The following is a 25,294-nucleotide window of genomic DNA, read 5'->3' as shown; positions in this document are numbered from 1 at the left end:
GGATGCGGTGGGGGTGCAGTGATGGGTCCCAGGATGCAGTGCGGGGCAGTGCAGGTGCAGTGGGGATGCAGCGGCGGTTCCCAGGCTGCGGACGGGGGGGGGGTCGATCCCCCCCCCCCCCCGGGCCCCGCCGCCTTTGTGCGGGTCCCCGTCACCATGGCAACCCCGGGCGGGCAGGTGGCCGCGGGTGGGCGTGGCTCCCCGAGCCGGCCCCGCCCCCGAGCCGGCCCCGCCCCCTCCCGCCCGTCAGTCAGGGCAGCCGCCGGCCCCGCGCAGCCCACCCTGCTGGGGGCCCGGCCCCGCCCTCCCCGGCGGCAGCGCGGGCGGCGATTGGCCGAGACGGCGGCAAGGCCCCGCCCCCCGCCGCGCAGGTTTGGGTGAGAGGCGATCGCGGACGGCGAGTGCGGCGGGCGCAGCCGGAGCGGGAGGTACCGGCGGGGACCGGGGACCGGGGACCGGGGCAGGGATAAGGATAGGGATAGGGCAGTGCCCGCCTGGACGGGCCATGGCTTGTCGCGGCTCTGTCGCGCCAGCTGGAGCCATCGCGACAGGCGGGGGTGTCGCGACAGCCGGGGGTGTCGCGACAGGCGGGGGTGTCGCGACAGGCCCGGCGAGCGAGCCCCTCCCGCGCTACGGGGGCGCCTCGCGGGTTAGGGTATCGCGGAGGAGAGTGTCTGCAATGCCGCCCCCGCCGACGTACCGCGGGTCGCCTATCGCGATAGGGTCGCGGTGTCGCGACAGCCCGCGTTGGAGGGCGGGGTGGGGAGACTCGCCCCGGCGGGAGAGGAGGTAGGGGGGTCGCGGCGGGTCTGCTCCGCCGCAGCGGGTGCGGCTCGCCCGGCGGTGCCGTATCGCGACCGGGCGCGGAGCGGCGGGTGCGCGGGGCGGGGAGCGCGGCGGGGCCGGGGTCCGGGTCGGGGCAGGGGCCGGCGGGGCTGCGGCAGGTGCGGGCGCGGGTCCCGGTCCCGGCGGGGACCGGCCCATTGTTCGGCGGGGCGCTCCCGGGCGGCCCCGCCCCGGCTCCGTGCATCCTCTTTGTGCTGGGCGGCGGCACCGGGCTTTGTCTGCGGGGCCGCGCCGGGGCTGCGCCCGGCCCCGAGCCCCCCCGGGGCCGCGCCGGGGCTGCGCTTTGTCCCGAGCCCCCCCCTGCCCCGCACCGGGGCTGCGCCCGGCCGCGAGCCCCCCCGGGCTGCACCTTGCACCGAGCCCCCCCCTGCCCCGCACCGGGGCTGCGCCCGGCCGCGAGCCCCCCCGGGCTGCACCTTGCACCGAGCCCCCCTGCCCCGCACCGGGGCTGCGCCCGGCCGCGAGCCCCCCCGGGCTGCACCTTGCACCGAGCCCCCCCCTGCCCCACACCGGGGCTGCGCCCGGCCGCGAGCCCCCCCCGGGCTGCACCTTGCACCGAGCCCCCCCTGCCCCCCCGCCGGGGCTGCACCTTGCTCTGAGCCCCCCGGGGCCCTGCACCAGGGCTGCGCCTTGCCCGAGCCCCCCTGCCCCCCCCACCGGGGCTGCACCTTGCACTGAGCCCCCCGGGGCCCTGCACCAGGACTGCACCTTGCCCCGAGCCCCCCTGCCCCCCCGCCGGGGCTGCACCTTGCACTGAGCCCCCCGGGGCCCTGCACCAGGGCTGCGCCTTGCCCGAGCCCCCCTGCCCCCCCGCCGGGGCTGCACCTTGCACTGAGCCCCCCGGGGCTGTGCTGGGGCTGCACCCTGCCCCAAGCCCCCCAGGACTGCACCTTGCACCAAGCCCCCCTGCCTTGAGCCCCCCTGGGCCGCACCGGGGCTACACTTGGCCCCAGGTCCCCCAGGGCTGCACTTGGCCCCGAGCCCCCCAGGGCCACAGGGGGGCTCCACCCTGCCCCAAGCCTCCCTGCCCTGCACCGGGGCTGCACCTTGCACTGAGCCCCCCTGTCCTGAGCCCCCCCAGGACTGCACCGGGGCTGCACCTTGCACCGAGCCCCCCAGCGTCGTGCTGGGGCTGCACCCTGCCCCGAGCCCCCCAGGGCTGCCCCTGGCCCCGAGCCCCCCGGGGCCCTGCACCGGGGCTGCACCTTGCACCGAGCTCCCCAGGGCTCTGCACCAGGGCTGCACCTTGCACCTAGCCCTGCAGCCCCCCACTGGGGCTGCACCCTGCCCCGAGCCCCCCTGCCAGGGCTGCACCTTGCACCCAGCCCCCGGGGTCGCACGAGGGCTGCACCCTGCCCCGAGCCCCCCTGCCAGGGCTGCACCTTGCACCCAGCCCCCGGGGTCGCACGAGGGCTGCGCCCTGCCCCGAGCCCCCCTGCCCCGCACCGGGGCTGCACCCGGCCCAGCCCAGGGCACCAGGTGCAGGGCTCTGCCCGGGCGCCCCTTCGCCGCCGCCTAGCCCTGCCGGGGTGCCTGGCACCCCAAGGAGAGCGGGCAGGCCCCGGCGGCTCTGGTGCACGCACGGAGCTGCCACACACCCGCCGCTCGCCCCCAGCTCCCCGGGGGTCAGCGCCCAGCGCGGGATGGGTCCCCGGAGCAGCCCGGGGGGCGGTGGGGCAGGATGCTGGGGATGCCGCCGGGGCCCGGCGCCGCTGGGGCGCTCGGCGCTCGCTGGGGTGTGGCTGGGCCTGCTGCGCAGCCGCCGCCGGCCAAGGTGCCCGCGCGGGCCGCCGCCTCCTGCGGGGCATCCTTGCTCCTTTGGCCGTGCAGCCCGGTCCCCCCCCCACCCACCCGCCGCTGCACAGCAAGCCGGGTGTCCCCCTTGGGCGGTGGCCAGCCCGCCGCGCCTTCCTCCGAAATCCTGGTGCCGGGAGCCCATCTGTGCCCCGGGCGCAGGCCTGGGGGGTGCAGCCCCCCCCCCCCAGCGGGCGTGGGAGAGGTGCACGGCCGGGGTGCTGCTCCGAGGCCAAACCGCGCCGCGGTGGCCGCGGCCTCGCCGGGCGCTGCCGGCCGGGGCTCGGTAGCGGGAACAAAAGCGGGGCCGGCGGAGGGGGCTGCCTGCAGCCGGGTGACCGCCGCAGCCCCTCCGAGGGCGCTGCGGGGCCGGGGGCCGAGCGGGGCTGGCTCCACGGCAGCGGGGGGGGGGGTCCCTCTCCCCGGAGGCTGGCGCCTGGGAGGGGGGGACTTCTCCGCGGAGGCGTCACCGCGCGGAGCCGGCGCAGGCTCCGTCTCCTCGCTCGGCTCCCGTGATCTGCTTCCGTCCGTCACCGTAACCCTCTTTCATCTCAGGGCGCGATGCCCCGGCTCCCGTCCCGCGCCGCCGCTCGGGACCCGCACCCCGTGCCTGTCCCCGCGCCCCCCTGCCCGCCCCCAAGCCGTCCACCCGTGCCACCCCTGCGCGGGTGCAGCAGCCGGCGGGGTCCCGCACGGGCCAGCGGGTCCCCCCGAGCCGGCTGCTGCAGCCCCCGCGCAGCCCTGTGCCTCCGCCTTGGTCCCTTTGGGCCGGCCGCTTGCAGCTGCCGCCCTGGCTCGGCGCGAGCCGAGCGTTCCTGCCGCGCGGGCCGGGCCGGGGGGGGGGGGCCGCCTTTCCAAGCCCCCCTCCCCGCGTCGGGCCGGGGGAATTCGCCCTGCGGCGCTGGCCGCGAGCGATCCCGCCGGCGGAGCGGAGCGGCGCGGCGGGGGCAGCTGCTCTGCCCTGGCGTCCCCGAGCCGCAGGAGCCATTTGCTGCAGAGCCGACGTTTCGCCGGGCGGCTGGGAATCGCTGGCACGTGCTCCCAGCTCTCTCTTTTTTATTTTTTTCCCGGAGCGCTTCCCGCTGCCCTGCGCGGGGGAACGCGCCCTCGGCGGCAGCAGCAGCAGCAGCCTCTGCCCCGGGGCCGCGAGGGGCCGTGCTCGCCCCCCCCCCCACCGGCGGCGCCCGCCAGCTGCTCGCCGAGCCGGTCCGGGGACGCCCCGCTGCAGGCCGGCCTTGGCGCGGAGCCCCCTCGGCGAAACGAGGAAAAGCTAAATAACGCGTGGCAGGACTAACGCATGAGCCAGGGGCATAGCAATAATTCACAGGCGCGGGGCAGAGCCCCCTGCCGCGGCCCCTCGCCTGCCCCAGCGCCGCCGGGGATGGGCTCGGGGTCCGGGTGCAGCCTGCTCCTTCGGCTGCCTCCTGCTGCCCGCGGGAGCCCGTGCGCGGCGGGGCGGGTGCTGGGGCCCCGCTCGCCCCGCGCAGCCCCCAAGGCGTCGTCGTGCGGGCGATGCCGGGCAGCCGCGCGCCCGCTGCTGCCTTTGGCTGAAGGCAGGAGGCAGCGCTGCCTGGCTGCGCCGAGCGCAGCCCCGGCCGGTGCCGCGGGCGGGTGGGTGGCCCTTTGTGGCGGGGTCGTCGCAATCGGGTCCCTGCGGCAGGGCTCTGCGCAGCGGGCTCTCTGCGGCATGAGTCTGTGCAGTGGGCTCCGCGCAGTGGGGTTTCGTGCAGCTGGCTCCCTGCAGCGGGTCCCTGCAGCAGGCTCTCGGTGGCAGAGGTCCGTGCAGTGGGCGCCTGTGCAGCAGGGGTCCGTGCAGCGGGCGCCTGTGCAGCAGGTGTCCGTGCAGCGGGTCCCTGCAGCAGGCTCTCGGTGGCAGAGGTCCGTGCAGCAGGCGCCCATGCAGCAGGGGTCCGTGCAGTGGGCGCCCGTGCAGCAGGGGTCCGTGCAGCGGGTGCCCGTGCAGCAGGGATCCATGCGGCGGGATCTCTGCAGCAGGGTCCGTGCAATGGGGTCCGTACAGCAGAGGTCCAGGCAGTGGGGTCTATGCAGCAGGGTCCCTCCATCAAGCTCTCTGTGGCAGGAGTCCATGCGGAGGGGTCCCTGCAAGGGACTCCCTGCAGCAGAGTCCGTGCAGTCGGGTCTGTGCAGTGGGATCTCTGCAGCAGGGTCCATGCAATGGGGTCCATGCAGCAGGGGTCCGTGCAATGGGGTCCGTGCAGCAGGGTCCATGCAATGGGGTCCATGCAGCAGGGGTCTGTGCTGCAGGATCCATGCAATGGGGTCTGTGCAGCAGGGATCCGTGCAATGGGGTCCATGCAGCAGGGTCCATGCAATGGGGTCCATGCAGCAGGGGTCTGTGCTGCAGGGTCCATGCAATGGGGTCTGTGCAGCAGGGGTCCGTGCAATGGGGTCAGTGCAGCAGGGGTCCATGCAGCAGGGGTCTGTGCTGCAGGGTCCATGCAATGGGGTCAGTGCAGCAGGGGTCAGTGCAGCAGGGTCCATGCAATGGGGTCCATGCAGCAGGGGTCTGTGCTGCAGGGTCCATGCAATGGGGTCTGTGCTGCAGGGTCCATGCAATGGGGTCCATGCAGCAGGGTCCATGCAATGGGGTCCATGCAGCAGGGGTCTGTGCTGCAGGGTCCATGCAATGGGGTCCATGCAGCAGGGGTCCGTGCAATGGGGTCAGTGCAGCAGGGTCCATGCAATGGGGTCCATGCAGCAGGGGTCTGTGCAGCAGGGGTCCATGCAGCAGGGGTCAGTGCAGCAGGGTCCATGCAATGGGGTCTGTGCAGCAGGGGTCCATGCAATGGGGTCTGTGCAGCAGGGTCCATGCAATGGGGCCCATGCAGTGAGCTCTCTGCAGCAGGGAGCCTTCAAAGCCTCTGCTCCCAAATGTTTCTGGGGCTGCTGGGTGCCAGGGTGGGCGCAGGCCAGGGGCTGGCATGGGACCGCCCCAGCCGCTCCGCATGGGTGAGGGTGCCTTGCCGAGCGCCTGTGGGGTGTGAGCAGGGCCCTGGCCCGCCTCGTGTAGCAGCCTCGGCGGGACACGCTCCCCGAGGCGCCCGTGCAGCTCGCGTGTGCCGGTGCCACGCTCAGACGGGTCGATTGTGTTTGACCTTCATCTGCCGAATGAATTATAGATCTTGTCTGGGGAAGCTCCTCGCCGGCCGGAGCGGGGGCGGAGGACGCACGGGCGCCCGGGTGCTGGTGGCCGGCGGTGGCACGCGAGCTCGCGCGTCCTCTCCCAGCCCCTCGCGCGCTCCCGACGGGCGTGCAGCCGGTGTGCAGTGAGTGACCCCCCCCCCAATGGGTGCGGGGAGCAGGATGCACGGCGGCACCCGTCCCACGGCAGGCTCTCGGCGTTAGACCCCGGCTCGGGTGCCGAGCGCTGCGGCCTCGTGTGCTGCGTCCAGGCTCCGCTTGTCCCGCGGCACGCGGGGGCAGCACCCGAGGGCGCGTGGGGCTGGCTAAGGGGCCAAGGGGGTCCCGCAGCCCCGCTCCGTGGCTGGCCCCGGGCTCCGGGCCGCTGGGACGTAGTGCCGGCGTGGGCACGGAGCGCACGTCTCCGGAGCCGGCAGGGCTCTGACTCGGCGGCCTCCCCCCCTCTCCCAGGATTTCCTGGGGATAATCCGGCGTTTCCGCGGCCCGGCGGGCTGCGCAGCCGCGCGGGGCTGTGCGGATGGGGGGTGGGCGCCCGCCGGCCCTGGGGGGGTCCCGGGACGGGGGGGCGCCCCGCGGCCGGCCCGGGGTGACCCGTTGCCCTTGCAGAACCATGCTCGCCAACGCGGCCACCATGCGGATCCTCATCAAGGGGGGGAAGGTGGTGAACGACGACTGCACGCTGGAGGCGGACGTCTACATCGAGAACGGCATCATCCAGCAAGTGGGCCGCGAGCTCATGATCCCCGGCGGGGCCAAGGTCATCGACGCCACCGGCAAGCTCGTCATCCCCGGCGGCATCGACACCAGCACCCACTTCCACCAGACCTTCATGAACGCCACCTGCGTGGACGACTTCTACCACGGCACCAAGGTACCGCCGGGCTCCAGCGCGGGGGGGGTCCTGCCTCGCTGCCGGAGGGCCACGGGGGTTGACGAGCCGTTTCCCGGGCCGGCACGGGCAGGACCGGCTGCGCCGCGGGGCTGCAAGCGCGGGAGCTGCTCCGCCGGCCCCGGCTGCTCCCTCGAGGGCTGGACGTGCCGGCTCGGTGGCCAGGCTGCCGGGGGGAGAGGTGCACTCGGGGTCTGCACCCGAGCTCTCCGGCAGGCTCCCCTTGCACAGCCCGGACCGGCTGCCGCCAGCCCCGGCTCCCCTGCTGCCGGGATGCTGGAGGCTCTCGGCTCCCCGGCCCAAAGCTGGCGTGGAGCATCCGCAGCCGAGGAGGGATGCACAGCACCAGCACCGGCACCGGCCAGCGTGCGAGCGTTTGGCGGACGGGGGCCGCTGCCGGGAGCCGTGGCAGGCGGCGCGGGGGTCTCTGCCGCCGCCCGGGCCGTGCGCACCCTAAACCGAAGCGCTCCGAGTGAGGATATCCGCTGAGACGGGGCAGCTATTTAAAGATGCCCTTTTTTCCGGCAGATGAGTCTCTCGTCTCAGGGGCTGTGAAATCCGGCCTCCCTCGCCCGGCCGTGCTCGCTGCCGGCCCCGGGTGCTGCCGGGAGGGCGAGCGGCGGGCTCTGCGCCGGGCAGGGACGGGTTGCTGCGGGTGCGGACCAAGCGCCTGCAGCAGAAGCGCTTTCTGCCTGCCAGGGACCTCGTGCCCCCGCCGGGCTGGGGATGCGCTTGCGCGGAGAGCCCGGACCTCTGTAGCAGGGTGCACCTGGGAGCTCGCTCCCGCGCCCGGTACCGTGCGTGCCGGCCCAGCTCCTCCTGCCCTCCGGCAGGGGGGAAGGATGGGGAAGGAAACGCGCCGCTGGTTTCGTGCATCCAAGACAACGCGCTCCCGGGCCGCGCTGGCGACGAGCTGCCTGCGGCAGCAGCACCCGGCCCTTGCCCTAAGGCAGAGCTTGTGCATGAGGCGCGGGGCAGGACGGCGGAGCGCGGGGCAGTGCATGGCCAGCCAGGCGCTGGGCCAGCGGGGCCGTGCACCGCCGAGGGGGCTGGTGCAGCCTCGTCCCCCCCGGGGCCGCCTGGCTCCGGCAGCCCGGCACAGAGCAGCCTTTGTGCAGCGCCGGCGCCGGCCGTGCCGGGCTCCGGGGCGCCGAGCATCCCCGGGCCGGTGCTGCAGCAAGGGGGCTGGGCTGCCCGGCTGCCGCGGGGGCGGCAGGGCCGCGGCGACGTCCCCGTGCCCACGCTGCCGTGCCGAGGAGGGGCTGGGGCTGCGCCTGCCAGCCCGCGGCAGCCAACGGGGGCCGAGGGGTAAAGGAGCTTTGGGGATTAGGCGGGCTGGGTGAGCCGGGGACGCCGCCGGGGGGGCCTGGCCGCCGGGGGTGGCGGGCTCTGGGCAGCCCCATCCCGGCGGGTCTCATCCTGCTCCACGGTGGGGATGCAGCACCAGGGGGTGGGGGGAGCATTTTGCAGGGACTTTGTGGCCGGGCCCGTAAATGGCCCGCGCAGGGCAAACCGCCTGTCACCCCCGGGTGCTGGGGAAGGAGCAGAAGGTGCCTGGGGTGGCCGCTGTCCTGCCTCGTGGGACAGGGCTCCCCGGGTGCGGGGTGCGCCCGGATGTGCTCCAGCAACGGGCGCTGCGCGGGGCGGTCTGCACCCACGGGGCTGAGGCGGGGGTCCCTGCATGCGCACGGAGCCCAGATGCCCGCCTGGCCCCCGGGCGCCTTGGGGTGCAGGACCCTGGGAGGTCCCGCAGCACCGAGAGCCTCGGGCCTTAGCGATGCTCGAGCGCTGCCCCACGGCGCGGGGGCGCAGCCGGCCCCGGGGGTTGTTCCCCCAGGGACAAGCCCGGCGGGGCGAATCCCGCCGCCGCTGACGCCCGCCGCCCGCAGGCAGCCCTGGTGGGAGGGACGACGATGATCATCGGCCACGTCCTGCCCGACAAGGAGACCTCCCTGCTGGACGCCTACGAGAAGTGCCGCAGCCTGGCCGACCCCAAGGTGTGCTGCGACTACGCCCTGCACATGGGCATCACTTGGTGGGCGCCCAAGGTGAGTCTGGTGCTGGCATCCCCGGGCAGTGCAGCATTCGTGCCCAGTGCAGCATCCCCAGCACTGCAGCATGCCCAGGTAGTGCAACATCCCCGGGCAGTGCAGCATCCCCAGCACTGCGGCATCCCTGGCCACTGCAGCATTTGTGTGCAGTGCAACATCCCCAGGCAGTGCAACATCCCCGGGGACTGCGGCATCCCAGGGCAGTGCAGCATTTGTGTGCAGTGCAACATCCCCAGGCAGTGCAACATCCCCGGGGACTGCGGCATCCCAGGGCAGTGCAGCATTTGTGTGCAGTGCAACATCCCCAGGCAGTGCAACATCCCCGGGGACTGCGGCATCCCAGGGCCGTGCAGCATTTGTGTGCAGTGCAACATCCCCAGGCAGTGCAACATCCCCGGGGACTGCGGCATCCCAGGGCAGTGCAGCATTTGTGTGCAGTGCAACATCCCCAGGCAGTGCAACATCCCCGGGGACTGCGGCATCCCAGGGCAGTGCAGCATCCCTGGGCAGTGCAGCACCCCCAGCACTGCGGCACCCCCAGCACTGCGGCATCCCTGGCCACTGCAGCATTAATGCGCAGTGCAACATCCCCAGGTAGTGCAGCATCCCTGGGCAGTGCAACATCCCTGGGCAGTGCAGCATCCCCAGCACTGCAGCATGCCCAGGTAGTGCAACATCCCCGGGCACTGCGGCATCCCCAGCACTGCAGCATCCCTGGCCACTGCAGCATTCATGTGCAGTGCAACATCCCCAGGCAATGCAACATCCCCAGGGACTGCGGCATCCCCAGCACTGCGGCATCCCTGGGCACTGCAGCATTCATGCGCAGTGCAACATCCCCAGGCACTGCGGCATCCCCAGGCACTGCGGCATCCCTGGGCACTGCGGCATCCCTGGGCACTGTGGCATCCCTGGGCACTGTAGCATCCCTGGGCACTGTAGCATCCCTGGGCACTGCGGCATCCCCAGCACTGCAGCATCCCAGGGCAGTGCAGCATCCCTGGGCACTGCAGCATCCCTAGGGACTGCAGCATCCCTGGGCAGTGCAGCATCTCCAGCACTGCGGCATCCCTGGGCACTGCAGCATTCATGTGCAGTGCAACATCCCCAGGCAGTGCAACATCCCCAGGGACTGCAGCATCCCCAGCACTGCGGCATCCCCAGGTAGTGCAGCACCCCAGGTAGTGCAGCACCCCTGGCGCTGCAGCATTGCCAGGCACTGCAGCACCCCAGGAGCGCAGCACCCCTGGCACTGCAGTGTGCTGGGAGCGCAGCATCCCTGCGGCAAGGAGGGAGCCGGGGCCGCGGGCGGCCGGGGAACAGCTGCTGGGTCCAGGGCTAATTCCTGCCCGGGCCCCGCCGCCGCCTGGCTGGGCCCGCTGATCCCATTAGCTGCTTGTTTGGGTTGTTTCGCGCTAGCCCCCGGCTCCCTTTTGAGCTGTCTTTATCCGGGATCACCCTGCAGGGCTGAGCGGCTGGCTGGGGCAGGGAAGGCTCCGCCGCGGCGGCGCCGGGGCACAGGGGCTGCTCCACAGCCAAACCCTCCGCCCTGGGCAGAGCGGGGATGGAGATGGCAAACCGGGCACCCGCGACTCGCCGCCTCGTCCGTCCTCGCCTGGGACGGCAGAGCCGGGCTGCTCCGGCGGCGCCTGCGGCGCTGGCAGCGTTTGCACCCGGCGTGCACCCGGCCAGTGCCCGTGCAGCACCCGGCACTGTGGGCACCCGGCCGGGACCGGTCCCGGGCCAGAGCGCGGCAGACGAGCGCCAAAATCCCCCCGTCCCCGCTGCATCGGTGGCGCCCCAAGTCACCCCAGGGTTGTGCCCAGCTGCCACGTGTGCCCTTCCCGCGGGGACCTGTCGATCCCTGTGGGCGCCTGCCCCATGGAGGGGGAGCATGTCACCCTGTGGGGGCAGCTCCTCGCCCCAGCCCTGCCCCACGGTGGCGGCGGCGGGGGGGGGGGATCCCCGAGGCCCCCGCGGCCGCCCTGACCTGGCCCCCGCCCCGCGCCCAGGTGAAGGCGGAGATGGAGACGCTGGTGCGGGAGAAGGGGGTGAACTCCTTCCAGATGTTCATGACCTACAAGGACCTGTACATGCTGCGGGACAGCGAGCTCTACCAGGTCTTCCGCGCCTGCCGCGACTTCGGCGCCATCGCCCGGGTGCACGCCGAGAACGGCGAGCTGGTGGCCGAGGTGAGCGCCGCGGCGGCGACGGGCCGGCCAGCTGCGCCGCTGCTGGGGGTCCGCGGGGGACCCGGCCGCGTCGCTCCCGCCTAACCCCCCGTTCCCGCAGGGAGCGAAGGAGGCGCTGGATCTGGGCATCACGGGGCCCGAGGGCATCGAGATCAGCCGGCCTGAAGAGGTAGGTGGCGGCCGCCGCGGCACGGACGGGACCTTGCGGGGCGTCCCCGTAGCCTACGCGCGGCCACGCAGCGCTGCGCACGCGGCCGGGCACCGGGCTGCAGCCAACCGACCCCCCCCCGCCCCGAGTTGTGCAGCCGTCTGCATGCCCAGTTGTGCACCCATCCATGCACCCTTCCCCACACCCATTTGTGCACCCATCCACACACCCAATTGTGCACCCATCCACGCACCCTTCTGCACACCCAGTTGTGCACCCATCCACACACCCAGTTGTGCACCCCTCTGCACACCCATTTGTGCACCCATCTGCATACTTGCCTGTGCACGAGTCTGCAGCCATTCACACACCCATTTGTGCACCCATCCACACAACTGCCCATGCACCGATCTGCACCTGTCCGCGCACCCATTTGTGCACCTGTCCACATGCCCATTGGTGCACCCATCTGCACACCCTTCCCCACACCCAATTGTGCACCTGTCTGCGCACCCACTTGTGCATCCATCCACACACCCTTCCCCACACCCATTTGTGCACCCATCCACACACCCAGTTGTGCATCCATCCACACACCCATTCGCATACCGAATTGTGCACCTGTCTGCACACCCGATTGTGCACCCATCCACACAACTGCCTATACAGTCTGCACCTATCTGCGCTCCCATTTGTGCACCCGTCTGCACACCCATTTGCGCACCTGTCTGCATACCTGCCCGTGCACAAGTCTGCACCCATCCACACACCCGATTGTGCACCCATCCACACAACTGCCCATGCGCCAGTCTGCACCTATCCGTGCACCCGTTTGTGCACCCATCTGCACACCCATTTGTGCACCCATCTGCATACCCTTCCCCACACCCAATTGTGCATCCATCTGCACACCCATTTGTGCACCCATCCACACAACTGCCTATGTGGTCTGCACCTATCCGCGCTCCCATTTGTGCACCCGTCCGCACACCCATTTGTGCACCTGTCTGCACATCCATCCACACACCCAATTGTGCACCCATCCACACGCCCAAATGTGCACCCATCCACACACCCATTTGTGACCCGTCTGCATACCTGCCTGTGCACAAGTCTGCAGCCATCCACGCACCCGATTGTGCACCCATCCACACAACTGCCTGTGCACCGGTCTGCACCTATCCGCACACCCAATTGTGCACCCATCCACACACCCGATTGTGCACCCATCCACACAACTGCCTGTGCACCGGTCTGCACCTATCCGCACACCCAATTGTGCACCCATCCACACACCCGATTGTGCACCCATCCACACAACTGCCTGTGCACTGGTCTGCACCTATCCGCACACCCAATTGTGCACCCATCTGCACACCCATTTGTGCACCCGTCTGCACATCCATGCACACACCCATTCGCATACCAAATTGTGCACCTATCCGCGCACCCATTTGTGCACCTGTCTGCGCACCCATTTGTGCACCCATCTGCATACCTGCCTGTGCACGAGTCTGCAGCCATCTGCATACCCAGTTGTGCACCCATCCACATAACTGCCTGTGCACCGGTCTGCACCTAACCGCGCACCCATTTGTGCACCCGTCTGCACACCCTTCCCCACACCCAATTGTGCATCCATCCACACACCCATTCGCATACCAAATTGTGCACCCGTCTGCACACCTGATTGTGCACCCATCCACACAACTGCCCATGCGCCAGTCTGCGCCTATCCGCGCACCCATTTGTGCACCCGTCTGCACACCCATTTGCGCACCCGTCTGCACACCCGTTTGCACACCCGTCCGCCGAGCTCACAGCCCGCTCTCTCCGCAGCTGGAAGCCGAGGCCACGCACCGCGTCATCACCATCGCCAACCGGGTGAGTTGCCCCGCGCCGCACAGCGCCGAGCGCCCCGGGGCCCTGCTGCGCTCCGGGGGGGGGGGAGAGGGGGGGGCTCGGCTGCGGGGACCGGAGCGTCGGGGCGGGGGGGGGGGCTGCACTGACCCCCAGCCCCCCCCGCAGACCCACTGCCCCGTCTACCTGGTGAACGTCTCCAGCATGTCGGCGGGGGACGTCGTCGCGGCCGCCAAGATGCAAGGTAGCGGGGGCCGCGCGGCCGGGGACCCCCCCCCCGGGGCCGGGGGGGGGGTCGGCACCCCCCTTCCCCACGGCCGGGCGCCTAGCCCCGCCCCTGCTCTGTAGCCACGCCCCTCCGATCAGCCCTGGCCCCGCCCCTGCCCCATAGCCCCGCCCCTCCGATGAGCCCTAGCTCTGCCCCTGCTCGCGGCCCGGCCCCTGAACTGTGATTCCTGCTAGCTCCGCCCCTTTCCTTTGGTCACACCCCCCTCTGCCACGCCCCCTGCCCTTTGGGCCGCTCCGATGAGCCACTCCAACCCCGCCCCCTTCCTACGGCCCCGCCCCTTTCCGTGCCCCCGCCCCCTGCAGCGTGAGACCTGGCTCCACCCCCCCCTCGGTGGTCCCGCCCTTCCCACGTGACCACCCCTAGCTCCGCCCTGCCCATGTAGCCCCGCCCCACGGGGAAAGGCGGGGACGCGGGAGCGGGCGCGGGGCAGGCGCGAGGTGCGTGCGCGCACGGGCGGGGACACGCGGGGGCGCGGACGGGGACACGGGGGCACCGGCGCGGGCACACGCGTGGGCGCGCTCACCTGGGGGCCCGGGCAGGGAGGGGGGGGGCACGTGGTGGCCCACGTGGGGAGAGGGGCACGCGCGAAGGCGAGCGCGCGGGTGGCTCTGGGGACGCGTGTCTGGGGAGACGCCCGTGGGCGCCCGTGGGCCCCGCGCCCGGCCCACGCGCCCGCCTCCGCCCCGGCAGGGAAGGTGGTGTACGCGGAGACGACCACGGCGCACGCCACGCTCACCGGGCTCCACTACTACCACCAGGACTGGTTCCACGCCGCAGCCTACGTCACCGTGCCGCCCCTCCGCCTGGACACCAACACCTCCGCCTACCTCATGAGCCTGCTGGCCAAGTGAGGGGCCCGCAGAGCCCGGCCCCTGGCACCCTGCTGCCTGGCACTCGGCACCCTGCTGCCCCTGCACCCCGGCAGCCTGCTGCCCCTGCACCCCGGCAGCCTGCTGCCCCTGCACCCCAGCACCCTGCTCCCCTTGCACCCCAGCACCCTGCTCCCCTTGCACCCCAGCACCCCGCTGCCCGGCACCCTGCTCCCCCTGCACCCCAGCACCCTGCTCCCCCTGCACCCCAGCACCCTGCTGCCCGGCACCCTGCTCCCCCTGCACCCCAGCACCCTGCTCCCCCTGCACCCCAGCAGCCTGCTGCCTGGCACCCTGCTCCCCCTGCACCCCAGCACCCTGCTCCCCCTGCACCCCAGCAGCCTGCTGCCTGGCACCCTGCTCCCCCTGCACCCCAGCAGCCTGCTGCCCGGCACTGTGCTCCCCCTGCACCCCGGCACCCTGCTCCCCCTGCACCCCGGCACCCCGCTGCCCTGCACTCTGCTCCCCCTGCACCCCGGCACTGTGCTCCCCCTGCACCCCGGCACCCCGCTGCCCAGTACCGTGCTCCCCCTGCACCCCAGCACCCCGCTGCCCGGCACTGTGCTCCCCCTGCACCCCGGCACCCTGCTCCCCCTGTACCCCAACACCCCTCTACCTGGCACCCCACTGCCCCTGCACCTCACTGCCCAGCACCCTGCACCCCGGCACCCCATTGCCCAGCACTCTGCTCCCCTGCTCCCCAGCACCCTGCTCCCTCTGCACCCCACTGCCCAGCACCCTGCTCCTCTTGCACCTCAGCACCCCACTGCCCTGCACCCTGCACCCCAGCACCCTGCTGCCCGGTGCTCTGCTCCCCCTTGCACCCTGCTGCCTGGCACCCTGCTCCCCTTGCACCCCAACACCTCACTGCCTGGCACCCTGCTCCCCCTGCAACCCAGCACCCTACTGCCCAGCACCCTGCTCCCCCTACACCTCAGCGCCCCACTGCCCGGCACCCTATTCCCCTTGCACCCCAGCACCCCACTGTCCAGAACCGTGCTCCCCCTTGCACCACAGCACCCCACTGCCCAGCACGCTGCTCCCCCTGCACCCCGGCACCCCATTGCCCAGCACCCTGCTCCCCCTGCACCCCAGCACCCTGCTGCCCGGTGCTCTGTTCCCCTTGCACCCCACTACCCTGCACTGTGCTCCCCTTGCACCCCAGCACCCCACTGCCTGGTGCTCTGCTGCCCTTGCACCCTGGCACCATGCTGTCCGGGGCTCAGCTCCCCTTGTACCCCACTGCCCAGCACCCTACTCCCCTTGCACCCCACTGCCCAGTGCTCTGCTCCCCTTGCACCCCAGCACCCCACTGCCCGGTGCTCTGCTCCCCTTGCACCCCAGCACCCCACTGCCCGGTGCTCCCCTTGCACCCTGGCACCTCGTTGCCCAGCACCGTGCTCCCCTTGCACCCCAGCACCCCGTTGCCCAGCACCGTGCTCCCCCTGCACCCCGGCGCCCCGCTGCCCAGCACCGTGCTCCCCCTGCACCCCGGCGCCCCGCTGCCCAGCACCGTGCTCCCCCTGCACCCCGACGCCCCGCTGCCCAGCACCGTGCTCCCCCTGCACCCCGGCGCCCCGCTGCCCAGCACCGTGCTCCCCTTGCACCCCGGCACCCCAGTGCCCAGCACCGTGCTCCCCTTGCACCCCAGCACCCCACTGCCTGGTGCTCTGCTGCCCTTGCACTCCGACACCCCACTGCCCAGCACCGTGCTCCCCTTGCACTCCGACACCCCGCTGCCCAGCACCGTGCTCCCCCTGCACCCCGGCGCTCCACTGCCCTGCACCGTGCTCCCCCTGCACCCCGACGCCCCGCTGCCCAGCACCGTGCTCCCCTTGCACCCCACCACCCCGTTGCCCAGCACCCTGCTCCTCTTGCACCCCAGCACCCCGCTGCCCAGCACCCTGCTCCTCTTGCACCCCAGCACCCCGCTGCCCAGCACCCTGCTCCCCTTGTACCCCGGCACCCCGTTGCCCAGCACCGTGCTCCCCTTGCACCCCAGCACCCCGTTGCCCAGCACCGTGCTCCCCTTGCACCCCAGCACCCCAGTGCCCAGCACCGTGCTCCCCCTGCACCCCGGCACCCCACTGCTTGGTGCTCTGCTGCCCTTGCACCCCGGCACCCCACTGCCCAGCACCGTGCTCCCCTTGCACCCCGGCACCCCGCTGCCCTGCACCGTGCTCCCCTTGCACCCTGGCACCCCACTGCCCAGCACCCTGCTCCCCTTGCATCCCGGCACCCCGCTGCCCAGCGCCGTGCTCCCCTTGCATCCCGGCACCCCACTGCCCTGCACCGTGCTCCCCTTGCATCCTGGCACCCCGCTGCCCTGCACCGTGCTCCCCTTGCACCCCGCTGCCTAGTGCTCTGCTCTCCTTGCACCCCGGCACTCTGCTCCGTGGGTGCTGTGCTTCCTGGTGCAACGCACCCAGGGCCTCCCGCTGCCCGGCGCCTGCCCCCGCTGCTGGCCGCCCCCGCCGGCGGTAACGCTGCTGCCGTCTCTGCCCGCAGCGACACGCTGAACGTCGTCGCCTCCGACCACCGGCCTTTCAGCACCAAGCAGAAAGCCATGGGCAAGGAGGACTTCACCAAGATCCCGCACGGCGTCAGCGGGGTGCAGGACCGCATGAACATCATCTGGGAGCGCGGCGTGGTACGTGCACCGCCGCCACCGAGCCCCCCCCGGGGCGGCGCTGCTCTGCGAGGGGCTCCCAAAGGGGGTCCCGCTCGGGCCGGGGCAGGCAGGCCCTGTGCCCGCGTCCCGTAGGGGCGTCCTGTGGGCTGTTTGCCCTGCGGTGCGGGGCAGGACAGGGGGCTCCCCCGGCGGCTCTGCGGGGTGGGAGCAAGGGGCACGCTCCCTGCAGCGCCTCCCAGCGCGGCGGCCGGGGAGGGGGACAGAGAGCGCCGGGAGCCCCTCACCCCGTCGTCCCGCCTGGCAGGTGGGGGGCAAGATGGACGAGAACCGCTTCGTGGCCGTGACCAGCTCCAACGCCGCCAAGCTCCACAACCTCTACCCCCGCAAGGGCCGCATCATCCCCGGGGCCGACGCCGACGTCGTGGTGTGGGACCCTGAGGCCACCAAGTACGTGCTGTGCCGTGCCGTGCTGTGCTGTGCTGCACTGCACCGTGCTGCGCCATGCCGTGCCGTGCTGTGCCATGCCGTGCCATGCTGTGCTGCACTGCACCGTGCTGTGCCATGCCATGCCGTGCCGTGCTGCACTGCACCGTGCTGTGCCATGCCGTGCCGTGCTGCGCCATGCCGTGCCGTGCTGTGCTGCACTGCACCGTGCTGTACCATGCCATGCCGTGCTGCGCCATGCCGTGCCATGCTGTGCTGCACTGCACCGTGCTGTGCCATGCCGTGCCGTGCTGCGCCATGCCGTGCCGTGCTGTGCTGCACTGCACCGTGCTGTGCCATGCCGTGCCGTGCTGTGCCATGCCGTGCCATGCTGTGCTGCACTGCACCGTGCTGTACCATGCCATGCCGTGCTGCGCCATGCCGTGCCATGCTGTGCTGCACTGCACCGTGCTGTGCCATGCCGTGCCGTGCTGCGCCATGCCGTGCCGTGCTGTGCTGCACTGCACCGTGCTGCGCCATGCCGTGCCGTGCTGCGCCATGCCATGCTGTGCTGTGCTGCACTGCACCGTGCTGTGCCATGCCGTGCCGTGCTGCGCCATGCCGTGCCATGCTGTGCTGCACTGCACCGTGCTGCGCCATGCCGTGCCGTGCTGCGCCATGCCGTGCCATGCTGTGCTGCACTGCACCGTGCTGCGCCATGCCGTGCCGTGCTGCGCCATGCCGTGCCATGCTGTGCTGCACTGCACCGTGCTGTGCCATGCCGTGCCATGCCGTGCTGCACTGCACCGTGCTGCGCCATGCCGTGCCATGCTGTGCTGCACTGCACCGTGCTGTGCCATGCCGTGCCGTGCTGCGCCATGCCACACCATGCTGTGCTGCACTGCACCGTGCTGTGCCATGCCGTGCCGTGCTGCGCCATGCCGTGCCATGCTGTGCTGCACTGCACCGTGCTGTGCCATGCCGTGCCGTGCTGCGCCATGCCACACCATGCTGTGCTGCACTGCACCATGCCATGCCGTGCCGTGCTGCGCCATGCCGTACCATGCTGTGCTGCACTGCACCGTGCTGTGCCATGCCGTGCCGTGCTGCGCCATGCCACACCATGCTGTGCTGCACTGCACCGTGCTGTGCCATGCCATGCCATGCCATGCTGTGCCATGCTGTGCTGCACTGCACCGTGCTGTGCCATGCCGTGCCGTGCTGCGCCATGCCGTGCCATGCTGTGCTGCACTGCACCGTGCTGTGCCATGCCGTGCCATGCCGTGCTGCACTGCACCGTGCTGCGCCATGCCGTGCCATGCTGTGCTGCACTGCACCGTGCTGTGCCATGCCGTGCCGTGCTGCGCCATGCCGTGCCATGCTGTGCTGCACTGCACCGTGCTGTGCCATGCCGTGCCATGCCGTGCTGCACTGCACCGTGCTGCGCCATGCCGTGCCATGCTGTGCTGCACTGCACCGTGCTGTGCCATGCCGTGCCGTGCTGCGCCATGCCACACCATGCTGTGCTGCACTGCACCATGCCATGCCGTGCCGTGCTGCGCCATGCCGTGCCATGCTGTGCTGCACTGCACCGTGCTGTGCCATGCCGTGCCGTGCTGCGCCATGCCACACCATGCTGTGCTGCACTGCACCATGCCATGTCGTGCCGTGCTGCGCCATGCCGTGCCATGCTGTGCTGCACTGCACCGTGCTGTGCCATGCCGTGCCGTGCCGCGCCATGCCGTGCCATGCTGTGCTGCACTGTACTGTGCTGTGCCATGCTGTGCCGTGCTGCACTGCACTGCACCGTGCTGTGCCATGCCGTGCCGTGCTGCGCCATGCCGTGCCATGCTGTGCTGCACTGCACCGTGCTGTGCCATGCCGTGCCGTGCTGCGCCATGCCGTGCCATGCTGTGCTGCACTGCACCGTGCTGTGCCATGCCGTGCCGTGCCGCGCCATGCCGTGCCATGCTGTGCTGCACTGCACCGTGCTGTGCCATGCCGTGCCGTGCTGCGCCATGCCATGCCATGCTGTGCTGCACTGTACTGTGCTGTGCCATGCTGTGTCGTGCTGCACTGCACTGCACTGTGCTGTGCCATGCCGTGCTGTGCTGTGCTGCACTGCACCGTGCTGTGCTGCACTGCACCGTGCTGCGCCATGCTGTACCGTGCTGTGCTGCACTGCACTGTGCTGTGCCATGCCGTGCCATGCCGCGCCATGCCGTGCCATGCTGTGCTGCACTGCACCGTGCTGTGCCATGCCGTGCCATGCTGTGCTGCACTGCACCGTGCTGTGCCATGCCATGCCGTGCTGCGCCATGCCGTGCCGTGCTGTGCAGCACTGCACCGTGCTGTGCCATGCCATGCCCTGCTGTGCCATGCCGTGCCGTGCTGCACTGTACTGTGCTGTGCCATGCCGTGCCGTGCTGTGCTGCACTGTGCTGTGCCATGCTGTGCTGCACTGCACCGTGCTGCGCCATGCCGTGCCATGCTGCGCCATGCCGTGCCATGCTGTGCTGCACTGCACCGTGCTGTGCCATGCCGTGCCGTGCTGCGCCATGCCGTGCCATGCTGTGCTGCACCATGCTGTGCCATGCCATGCCATGCTGTGCTGCACTGCACCGTGCTGTGCCATGCCATGCCATGCTGTGCTGCACTGCACCGTGCTGTGCCATGCCGTACCATGCTGTGCTGCACTGCACCGTGCTGTGCCATGTCGTGCCGTGCTGCACCATGCTGTGCTGCACTGCACTGTGCTGTGCCGTGCCATGCTGTGTCATGCCATGCCATGCCATGCCATGTTGTGCTGCACTGCACTGTGCCGTGCCGTGCTGTGCTATGCCTATGCCATGCTGCACCATGCCGTGCTGCACTGCGCTGTGCCATGCCATGTCATGCCACACTGTGCCATGCCATGCTGTGCTGTGCCATGCTGTGCTGTGCTGTGCTGCACTGTGCCATGCCGCGCCGTGCTGTGCCGCGCCGTGCCGCGCCGAGCCCCGGGGCCGCGCCAGCGCTCCCGCCTCACCAGCCCCTCTGCCCTGCCAGGACCATCTCGGCCAGCACCCAGGTGCAAGGGGGAGACATCAACCTGTACGAGAACATGCGCTGCCACGGGGTGCCGCTGGTCACCATCAGCCGCGGGCGCGTGGTCTACGAGAACGGCGTCTTCATGTGCGCCGAGGGCACCGGCAAGTTCTGCCCCCTCCGCTCCTTCCCGGACTCCGTCTACAAGAAGCTGGTGCAGCGGGAGAAGGTAGGTGCTGGCGGCGGCGGCGCTGGGCACGGCCGGGGCTCGGGCGCTGGGGTCCGCGCTGCACCGGGTCTGCGCCGCGGCGGGCGCCGTGCCGGGGACGGAGCGGCGTCGGGCCGGGGCTCCGCGCCGGCCGGCATAGGGAGGAGGAGGAGGAGGAGGAGGATGGAGCCGCCCGGCTCCAGCTCCTGCCGCCGCTGGGGCTCGCGGCCGCGGGGCGCAGCTTTGGGGACGCGCCGCGGAGGACGCGGCCGGGGCTGCTCACGGCGCGCTCTGCTTTTGTCTCCCTTCCGGCAGAGTTTAAAGCTCAGGGGTGTGGATCGCACCCCGTACCTGGGGGACGTGGCCGTGGTTGTGCATGCTGGGAAAAAAGAGACGGGGACACCCCTGGCAGATACGCCCACCCGGCCGGCCACGCGACACGGGGGCATGAGGGACCTTCACGAGTCCAGCTTCAGCCTATCCGGTAAGAGCGGGGCGGCAGCGCGGGGCCCCGGCGTGCCCAGCCGGCGCACGGAGCCGTGCAGCCGGCGACGGGGCCCCGGCGTCCCCGCGGCCGCCGCCGGGGTGCAAAGCCACCCCGGCGGGGACGCCGCTGCAGGGCGCGCGGGGACGGGGCGCTGGCCGTGCCGCGCCGGGCGCTTCCCCGGGCAGAGTAGGGAGCCGTCCCCGTCCCCGTGCCCTGGCCAGCCCTCGCCCTCCCCCGGGGGTTTTTTTTTCCACCCCGGCGTGCGCCGCGGGCAGCAGTGAGTCGGCGCGCGCGTTGCGTTTGGGGTGCCGCGCACCCTCCCGCCGGCAGGCTCGGGATGCACGGGTGCCCTGCCGGCACCGGGGCCGGTGGGAGCCCGCTCCCTCGGCTGCGGCGCTCCGTGCCGCCCCGCGGCCCTTGCACGGCACGGCCGGCCGCCCCGTCGCCCGCTCACGGGGCGGGGAGAGGGGCTGCGCAGAGGGGCGGGCACCCCGTGGGGTGCACCCATGGGGCTGCTGGCCGTGCCCGGCGGGCCGGTGCGGCCAGGACGGCCGCCCACAGGGGGCCAGCGCAGCCGCGCACGGGGTGCAACGCGGCTGTGCGTGGGGCAGCAGCGTAGCTGTGCGTGGGGGGGGCACGGGGTCCGTGCAGCTGTGCGCGGGGGCCAAGACAGCCACGCACCGGCGTCAGCGCGGCTGTGCATGGGGGGGGCAGCACAGCCATGCAGGGGGTCCAGCATGAATGTGCAGGGGGGCTGGTGCAGCCATGCTCGGGGGGGGGCTGATGGAGCCGTGCGGGGGGGGCCAGCGCTGCCATGCAGGAGGGCTGGTGCAGCTGTGCTTGGGGGGCTGGTGCAGCTGTGCTGGGGGGGGCTGGTGCAGCTGTGCTGGGGGGGGGCTGGTGCAGCTGTGCTGGGGGGGCTGGTACAGCTGTGCTGGGGGGGGCGGTGCAGCCTTGCGGGGGGGGAGGGGGGGCTGATGCAGCCATGCTCAGGAGGCCTGGTGCAGCTGTGCTGGGGGGCTGGTGCAGCCGTGCGGGGGGGTGATGCAGCCGTGCAGGGGGGCTGGCGTGGCCATGCGGGGGGGGGGGGGAGGGATGATGCAGCCGTGCACAGGGGGCCGGTGCAGCTGTGCATGGGGGGGTTGGTGCCGACGTGGGGGGGGGGGGATGGTGCAGCCGTGCTCGGGGGGGTTGGTGCAACCATGTAGGGGGGCTGGCGTGGCCATGCGCAGGGGGGTGATGCGGCCATGCAAAGGGGCAGCGCAGCTGTGAAGGGGGGGCTGGTGCAGCCATGTTGGGGGGTGCTGGTGCAGTCGTGCTCAGAGGGCCAATGCAGCTGTGAAGGGGGGCCGGTGCAGCCATACGGGTGGGGGGGTGCAGCCATGCGGGGGGGGCTGGTGCAGCTGTGCATGGGGGGGCTGATGCAGCCATGCGGGGGGGAGGGCTGGTGCAGCTGTGCTTGGAGGGGTTGGTGCGGCTGTGCTTGGGGGGCTGATGCAGATGTGCGGGGGGGGGACTGGTGCGACTGTTCTTGGGGGGGTTGGTGCAGCCGTGCTCACGGGGGGCTGGTGCAGCTGTGCGTGGGGGGCTGATGCAGCCGTGTGGGGGCAGGGGGCTGGTGCAGCCGTGCTGGGGCGGGGGGGGGGGTCAGCCATGCAGGGGGGCCAATGCAGCCATGCTCAGGGGTCTTGTGCAGCCATGCTCAGGGGGGCTGGTGCAGCCATGCAGGGGGGTCAATGCAGCTGTGAAGGGGGGCCGGTGCCGCTGTGCTTGGGGGAGTGGTGCAGCCATGCAGGGGCGCTGGTGCAGCCGTGCATGGGGGGTTGGTGCAGCCGTGCGGGGGGGGGGGTTGGTGCAGCCATGCAGGGGGGCTGGCGTGGCCATGCGCAGGGGGGTGATGCAGCCATGCAAAGGGGCAGCGCAGCTGTGAAGGGGGGCCAGTGCAGCCATGCCGGGGGGGGGGGTGCATCCATGCAGGGGGACAGTGCAGCTGTGCATGGGGGGCTGATGCAGCCGTGCTCGGGGGGGTGGGTGGGCTGGTGCAGCTGTGCTTGGAGGGGTTGGTGTAGCCTTGCAGGGGGGGGGGGACTGATGCGACCATGCTCAGGGGGTGCAGCTGTGCTCGGGGGGTGGTGGTTTGGTGCAGCCGTGCAGGGGGGCTGGCGTGGCCGTGCGCGGGCAGGGGGGGGGGGGTGATGCAGCCATGCACAGGGGGCTGGTGCAGTTGTGCATAGGGGGGTTGGTGCAGCCATGGGCGGGGGGGTGATGCAGCCATGCACAGGGGGCCGGTGCAGCTGTGCATGGGGGGCTGGTGCCGCCATGCTCGGTGGGGGCTGGTGCAGCCGTGCATGGGGGGGGCGGTGCGCGGGGGGGCCGGCGCGGCCGTGCGTGGTGGGGGTGATGCAGCCGTGCACAGGGGGCTGGTGCAGCCGTGCATGGGGGGGGCGGTGCGCGGGGGGGCCGGCGCGGCCGTGCGCGGTGGGGGTGATGCAGCCGTGCACAGGGGGCTGGTGCAGCCGTGCATGGGGGGGGCGGTGCGCGGGGGGGCCGGCGCGGCCGTGCGTGGTGGGGGTGATGCAGCCGTGCACAGGGGGCTGGTGCAGCCGTGCATGGGGGGGGCGGTGCGCGGGGGGGCCGGCGCGGCCGTGCGTGGTGGGGGTGATGCAGCCGTGCACAGGGGGCTGGTGCAGCCGTGCATGGGGGGGGCGGTGCGCGGGGGGGCCGGCGCGGCCGGCGCTGAGCGGCCGCCGTCTCCTTGCAGGTTCTCAAATCGATGACCACGTTCCAAAGCGAGCTTCGGCCCGGATTCTCGCTCCCCCCGGAGGCCGGTCTAGCGGCATTTGGTAAAGCCGGCGACCTGTCCCCCAACTAAGGACGCGGGCGCAGCGCCCCACGCCGCCACTGCTGGCGCGGCCCCTGGCCCCCGCGCCCCCCCGGCCGTGCCCGGCGCCGGCCGGGCCCCAGCGCCGCTCCGACTGCGGGCGAGGGGCGGCGGGGGCCGGCGGAGGGGGCCGGGGGCGCCCGGAGGGTCTGCTCCGGCCCTTTTCTGTTTGCACGTTGGGTTTGGATCCGTGATTTTGGTTTCTTTTTTTTTTTTTCTCTCTTTTTTCCTGACTTGTCTGTGCATCACGTGGAAATAATCTGAAGTGGTTTGTGTCGCTAGCGTTAGGGGAGAAACGGGAGACGCGGGGACCCCATCCCACCCTTCCCATGCCCGGGGCGCGGGGGCCGGCGCGGGGGCCCCGGTGCCGTCCGCCCCACGCAGCGCCGCCCCGGGCCGGGACCGAGGACCCCAGCCCGGCCCCGGCCCGCGGCTGGGACCTGCCCTGCTGCAGCGCGGGCGGACGGGCTGCAGGACGCCCAGGTCCGGCCTCGACCCGCCGCCTTGCCGCGCGCCCAGCACACGCGTGCACGACGCCTGCGCGCTCCATCACGCCCGGGCAGCCCGCACGCTCACGGGCGGCTGCTCGGCACACGCGTGCACATGTGCCCATGCGTGCTGCTGTCGGTGGGCGGCTCGCTGGCAGGCGTGCGCATGTGCATCCCTTGTGCATGCAGGCGCACGTGCATCCCTTGTGCATGCAGGCGCACGTGCATCCCTTGTGCATGCAGGTGCGTGTGTATCCCTTGCGCATGCAGGTGCGTGTGCATCCCTTGTGCATGCAGGCGCACGTGCATCCCTTGTGCATGCAGGTGCGTGTGTATCCCTTGCACTTGCAGGCGTGTATGCATCCCTTGCGCATGCAGGCGCACGTGCATCCCTTGCACTTGCAGGCATGTGTGCATCCCTTGCACTTGCAGGCGCACGTGCATCCGTGCACACGCAGGCGCGCGTGCCCGTCCCTCGCCGCGCGGCGCCGTGAGCGATGCATGCCTCGTCGCTGGCCGCCACCGCCATGGTGCTATCCCGCGGGGCCGCCCCGGCCGGCGCCGGCCTCGCTCCCCTCTCCTGCCTCCTCCGCCTTGTTCCTCCGGGGTAGTGTGAAATGTGAAATGTAACTTGTGCACTTCCCCCCAACCCCACTAGTTGGTCCCTGTAGGTGTGGGGCGGCCGGGGGTCCGCGGGCCGCGCAGCCCCAGCGCCCGGGCAGCCCTGCCCGCCCGCCCCCCCGGCTAGTAGCGTGTTGGCCGTTTTAGGAACCTGCAGTGCGTTTCTGTTTGCTCATTAAAGACGGTTCTCACAGCGCCGGGCCTGCTGCGTCCTGCCTCTGCCCCGTCCCCGTCTCCGTCCCCGTCCCCTGGCCATGCACCGCACCGCAGCTGCACCGGGCACCGGGGGCTCTGCCCATCCCCGTCCCCATCCCCTGGCCGTGCACCGTGCCGCAGCTGCACCGGGCACCGGGGGCTCTGCCCGTCCCCGTCCCCATCCCCTGGCCATGCACCGTGCTGCAGCTGCACCGGGCACCGGGGGCTCTGC

At 71.9% G+C, this 25,294-nt stretch overlaps 1 protein-coding gene across 3 annotated transcripts; it reads left to right on the top strand.

The window, feature by feature from the left end:
- The first annotated feature begins 385 nt into the window (after positions 1-385).
- Positions 386-25,062, top strand: DPYSL5 (dihydropyrimidinase like 5). Of its 3 annotated transcripts, XM_068936616.1 has the most exons (14): positions 386-428; positions 6,409-6,673; positions 8,581-8,739; positions 10,755-10,934; positions 11,035-11,103; positions 12,922-12,966; positions 13,111-13,186; positions 13,922-14,078; positions 16,609-16,750; positions 17,037-17,179; positions 20,204-20,411; positions 20,706-20,874; positions 23,639-23,720; positions 24,025-24,121. In XM_068936616.1, exons 2-14 carry the CDS (start codon positions 6,413-6,415, stop codon positions 24,038-24,040), a joined length of 1,707 nt encoding a protein of 568 aa, XP_068792717.1. In that variant the 5' UTR covers positions 386-428; positions 6,409-6,412; the 3' UTR covers positions 24,041-24,121. The 3 variants fall into 3 exon arrangements, with proteins under 3 accessions (XP_068792717.1, XP_068792719.1, XP_068792718.1); XM_068936617.1 differs by lacking the exon at positions 20,706-20,874 and having other exon boundaries at positions 389-428; positions 24,025-25,062; XM_068936618.1 differs by lacking the exons at positions 20,706-20,874; positions 24,025-24,121 and having other exon boundaries at positions 23,639-23,804.
- The last annotated feature ends 232 nt before the right edge of the window (positions 25,063-25,294 follow it).

This window comes from Struthio camelus, chromosome 3 (genome assembly GCF_040807025.1).
Source record: "Struthio camelus isolate bStrCam1 chromosome 3, bStrCam1.hap1, whole genome shotgun sequence".
Taxonomy (NCBI): Eukaryota; Metazoa; Chordata; class Aves; order Struthioniformes; family Struthionidae; genus Struthio; species Struthio camelus.
Note: the sequence above shows the minus strand (reverse complement) of the source record. Positions and strands in the feature narration are given on the sequence as shown.

Coding starts and splice junctions, on each gene's coding strand:
- DPYSL5 (XM_068936617.1), top strand. CDS start 6,413: ATGCTCGCCAACGCGGCCACCATGCGGATCCTCATCAAGGGGGGGAAG. Junction 6,674..8,580: donor ACTTCTACCACGGCACCAAG/GTACCGCCGGGC, acceptor CGCCGCCCGCAG/GCAGCCCTGGTGGGAGGGAC. Junction 16,751..17,036: donor TCATCTGGGAGCGCGGCGTG/GTACGTGCACCG, acceptor CCCGCCTGGCAG/GTGGGGGGCAAGATGGACGA.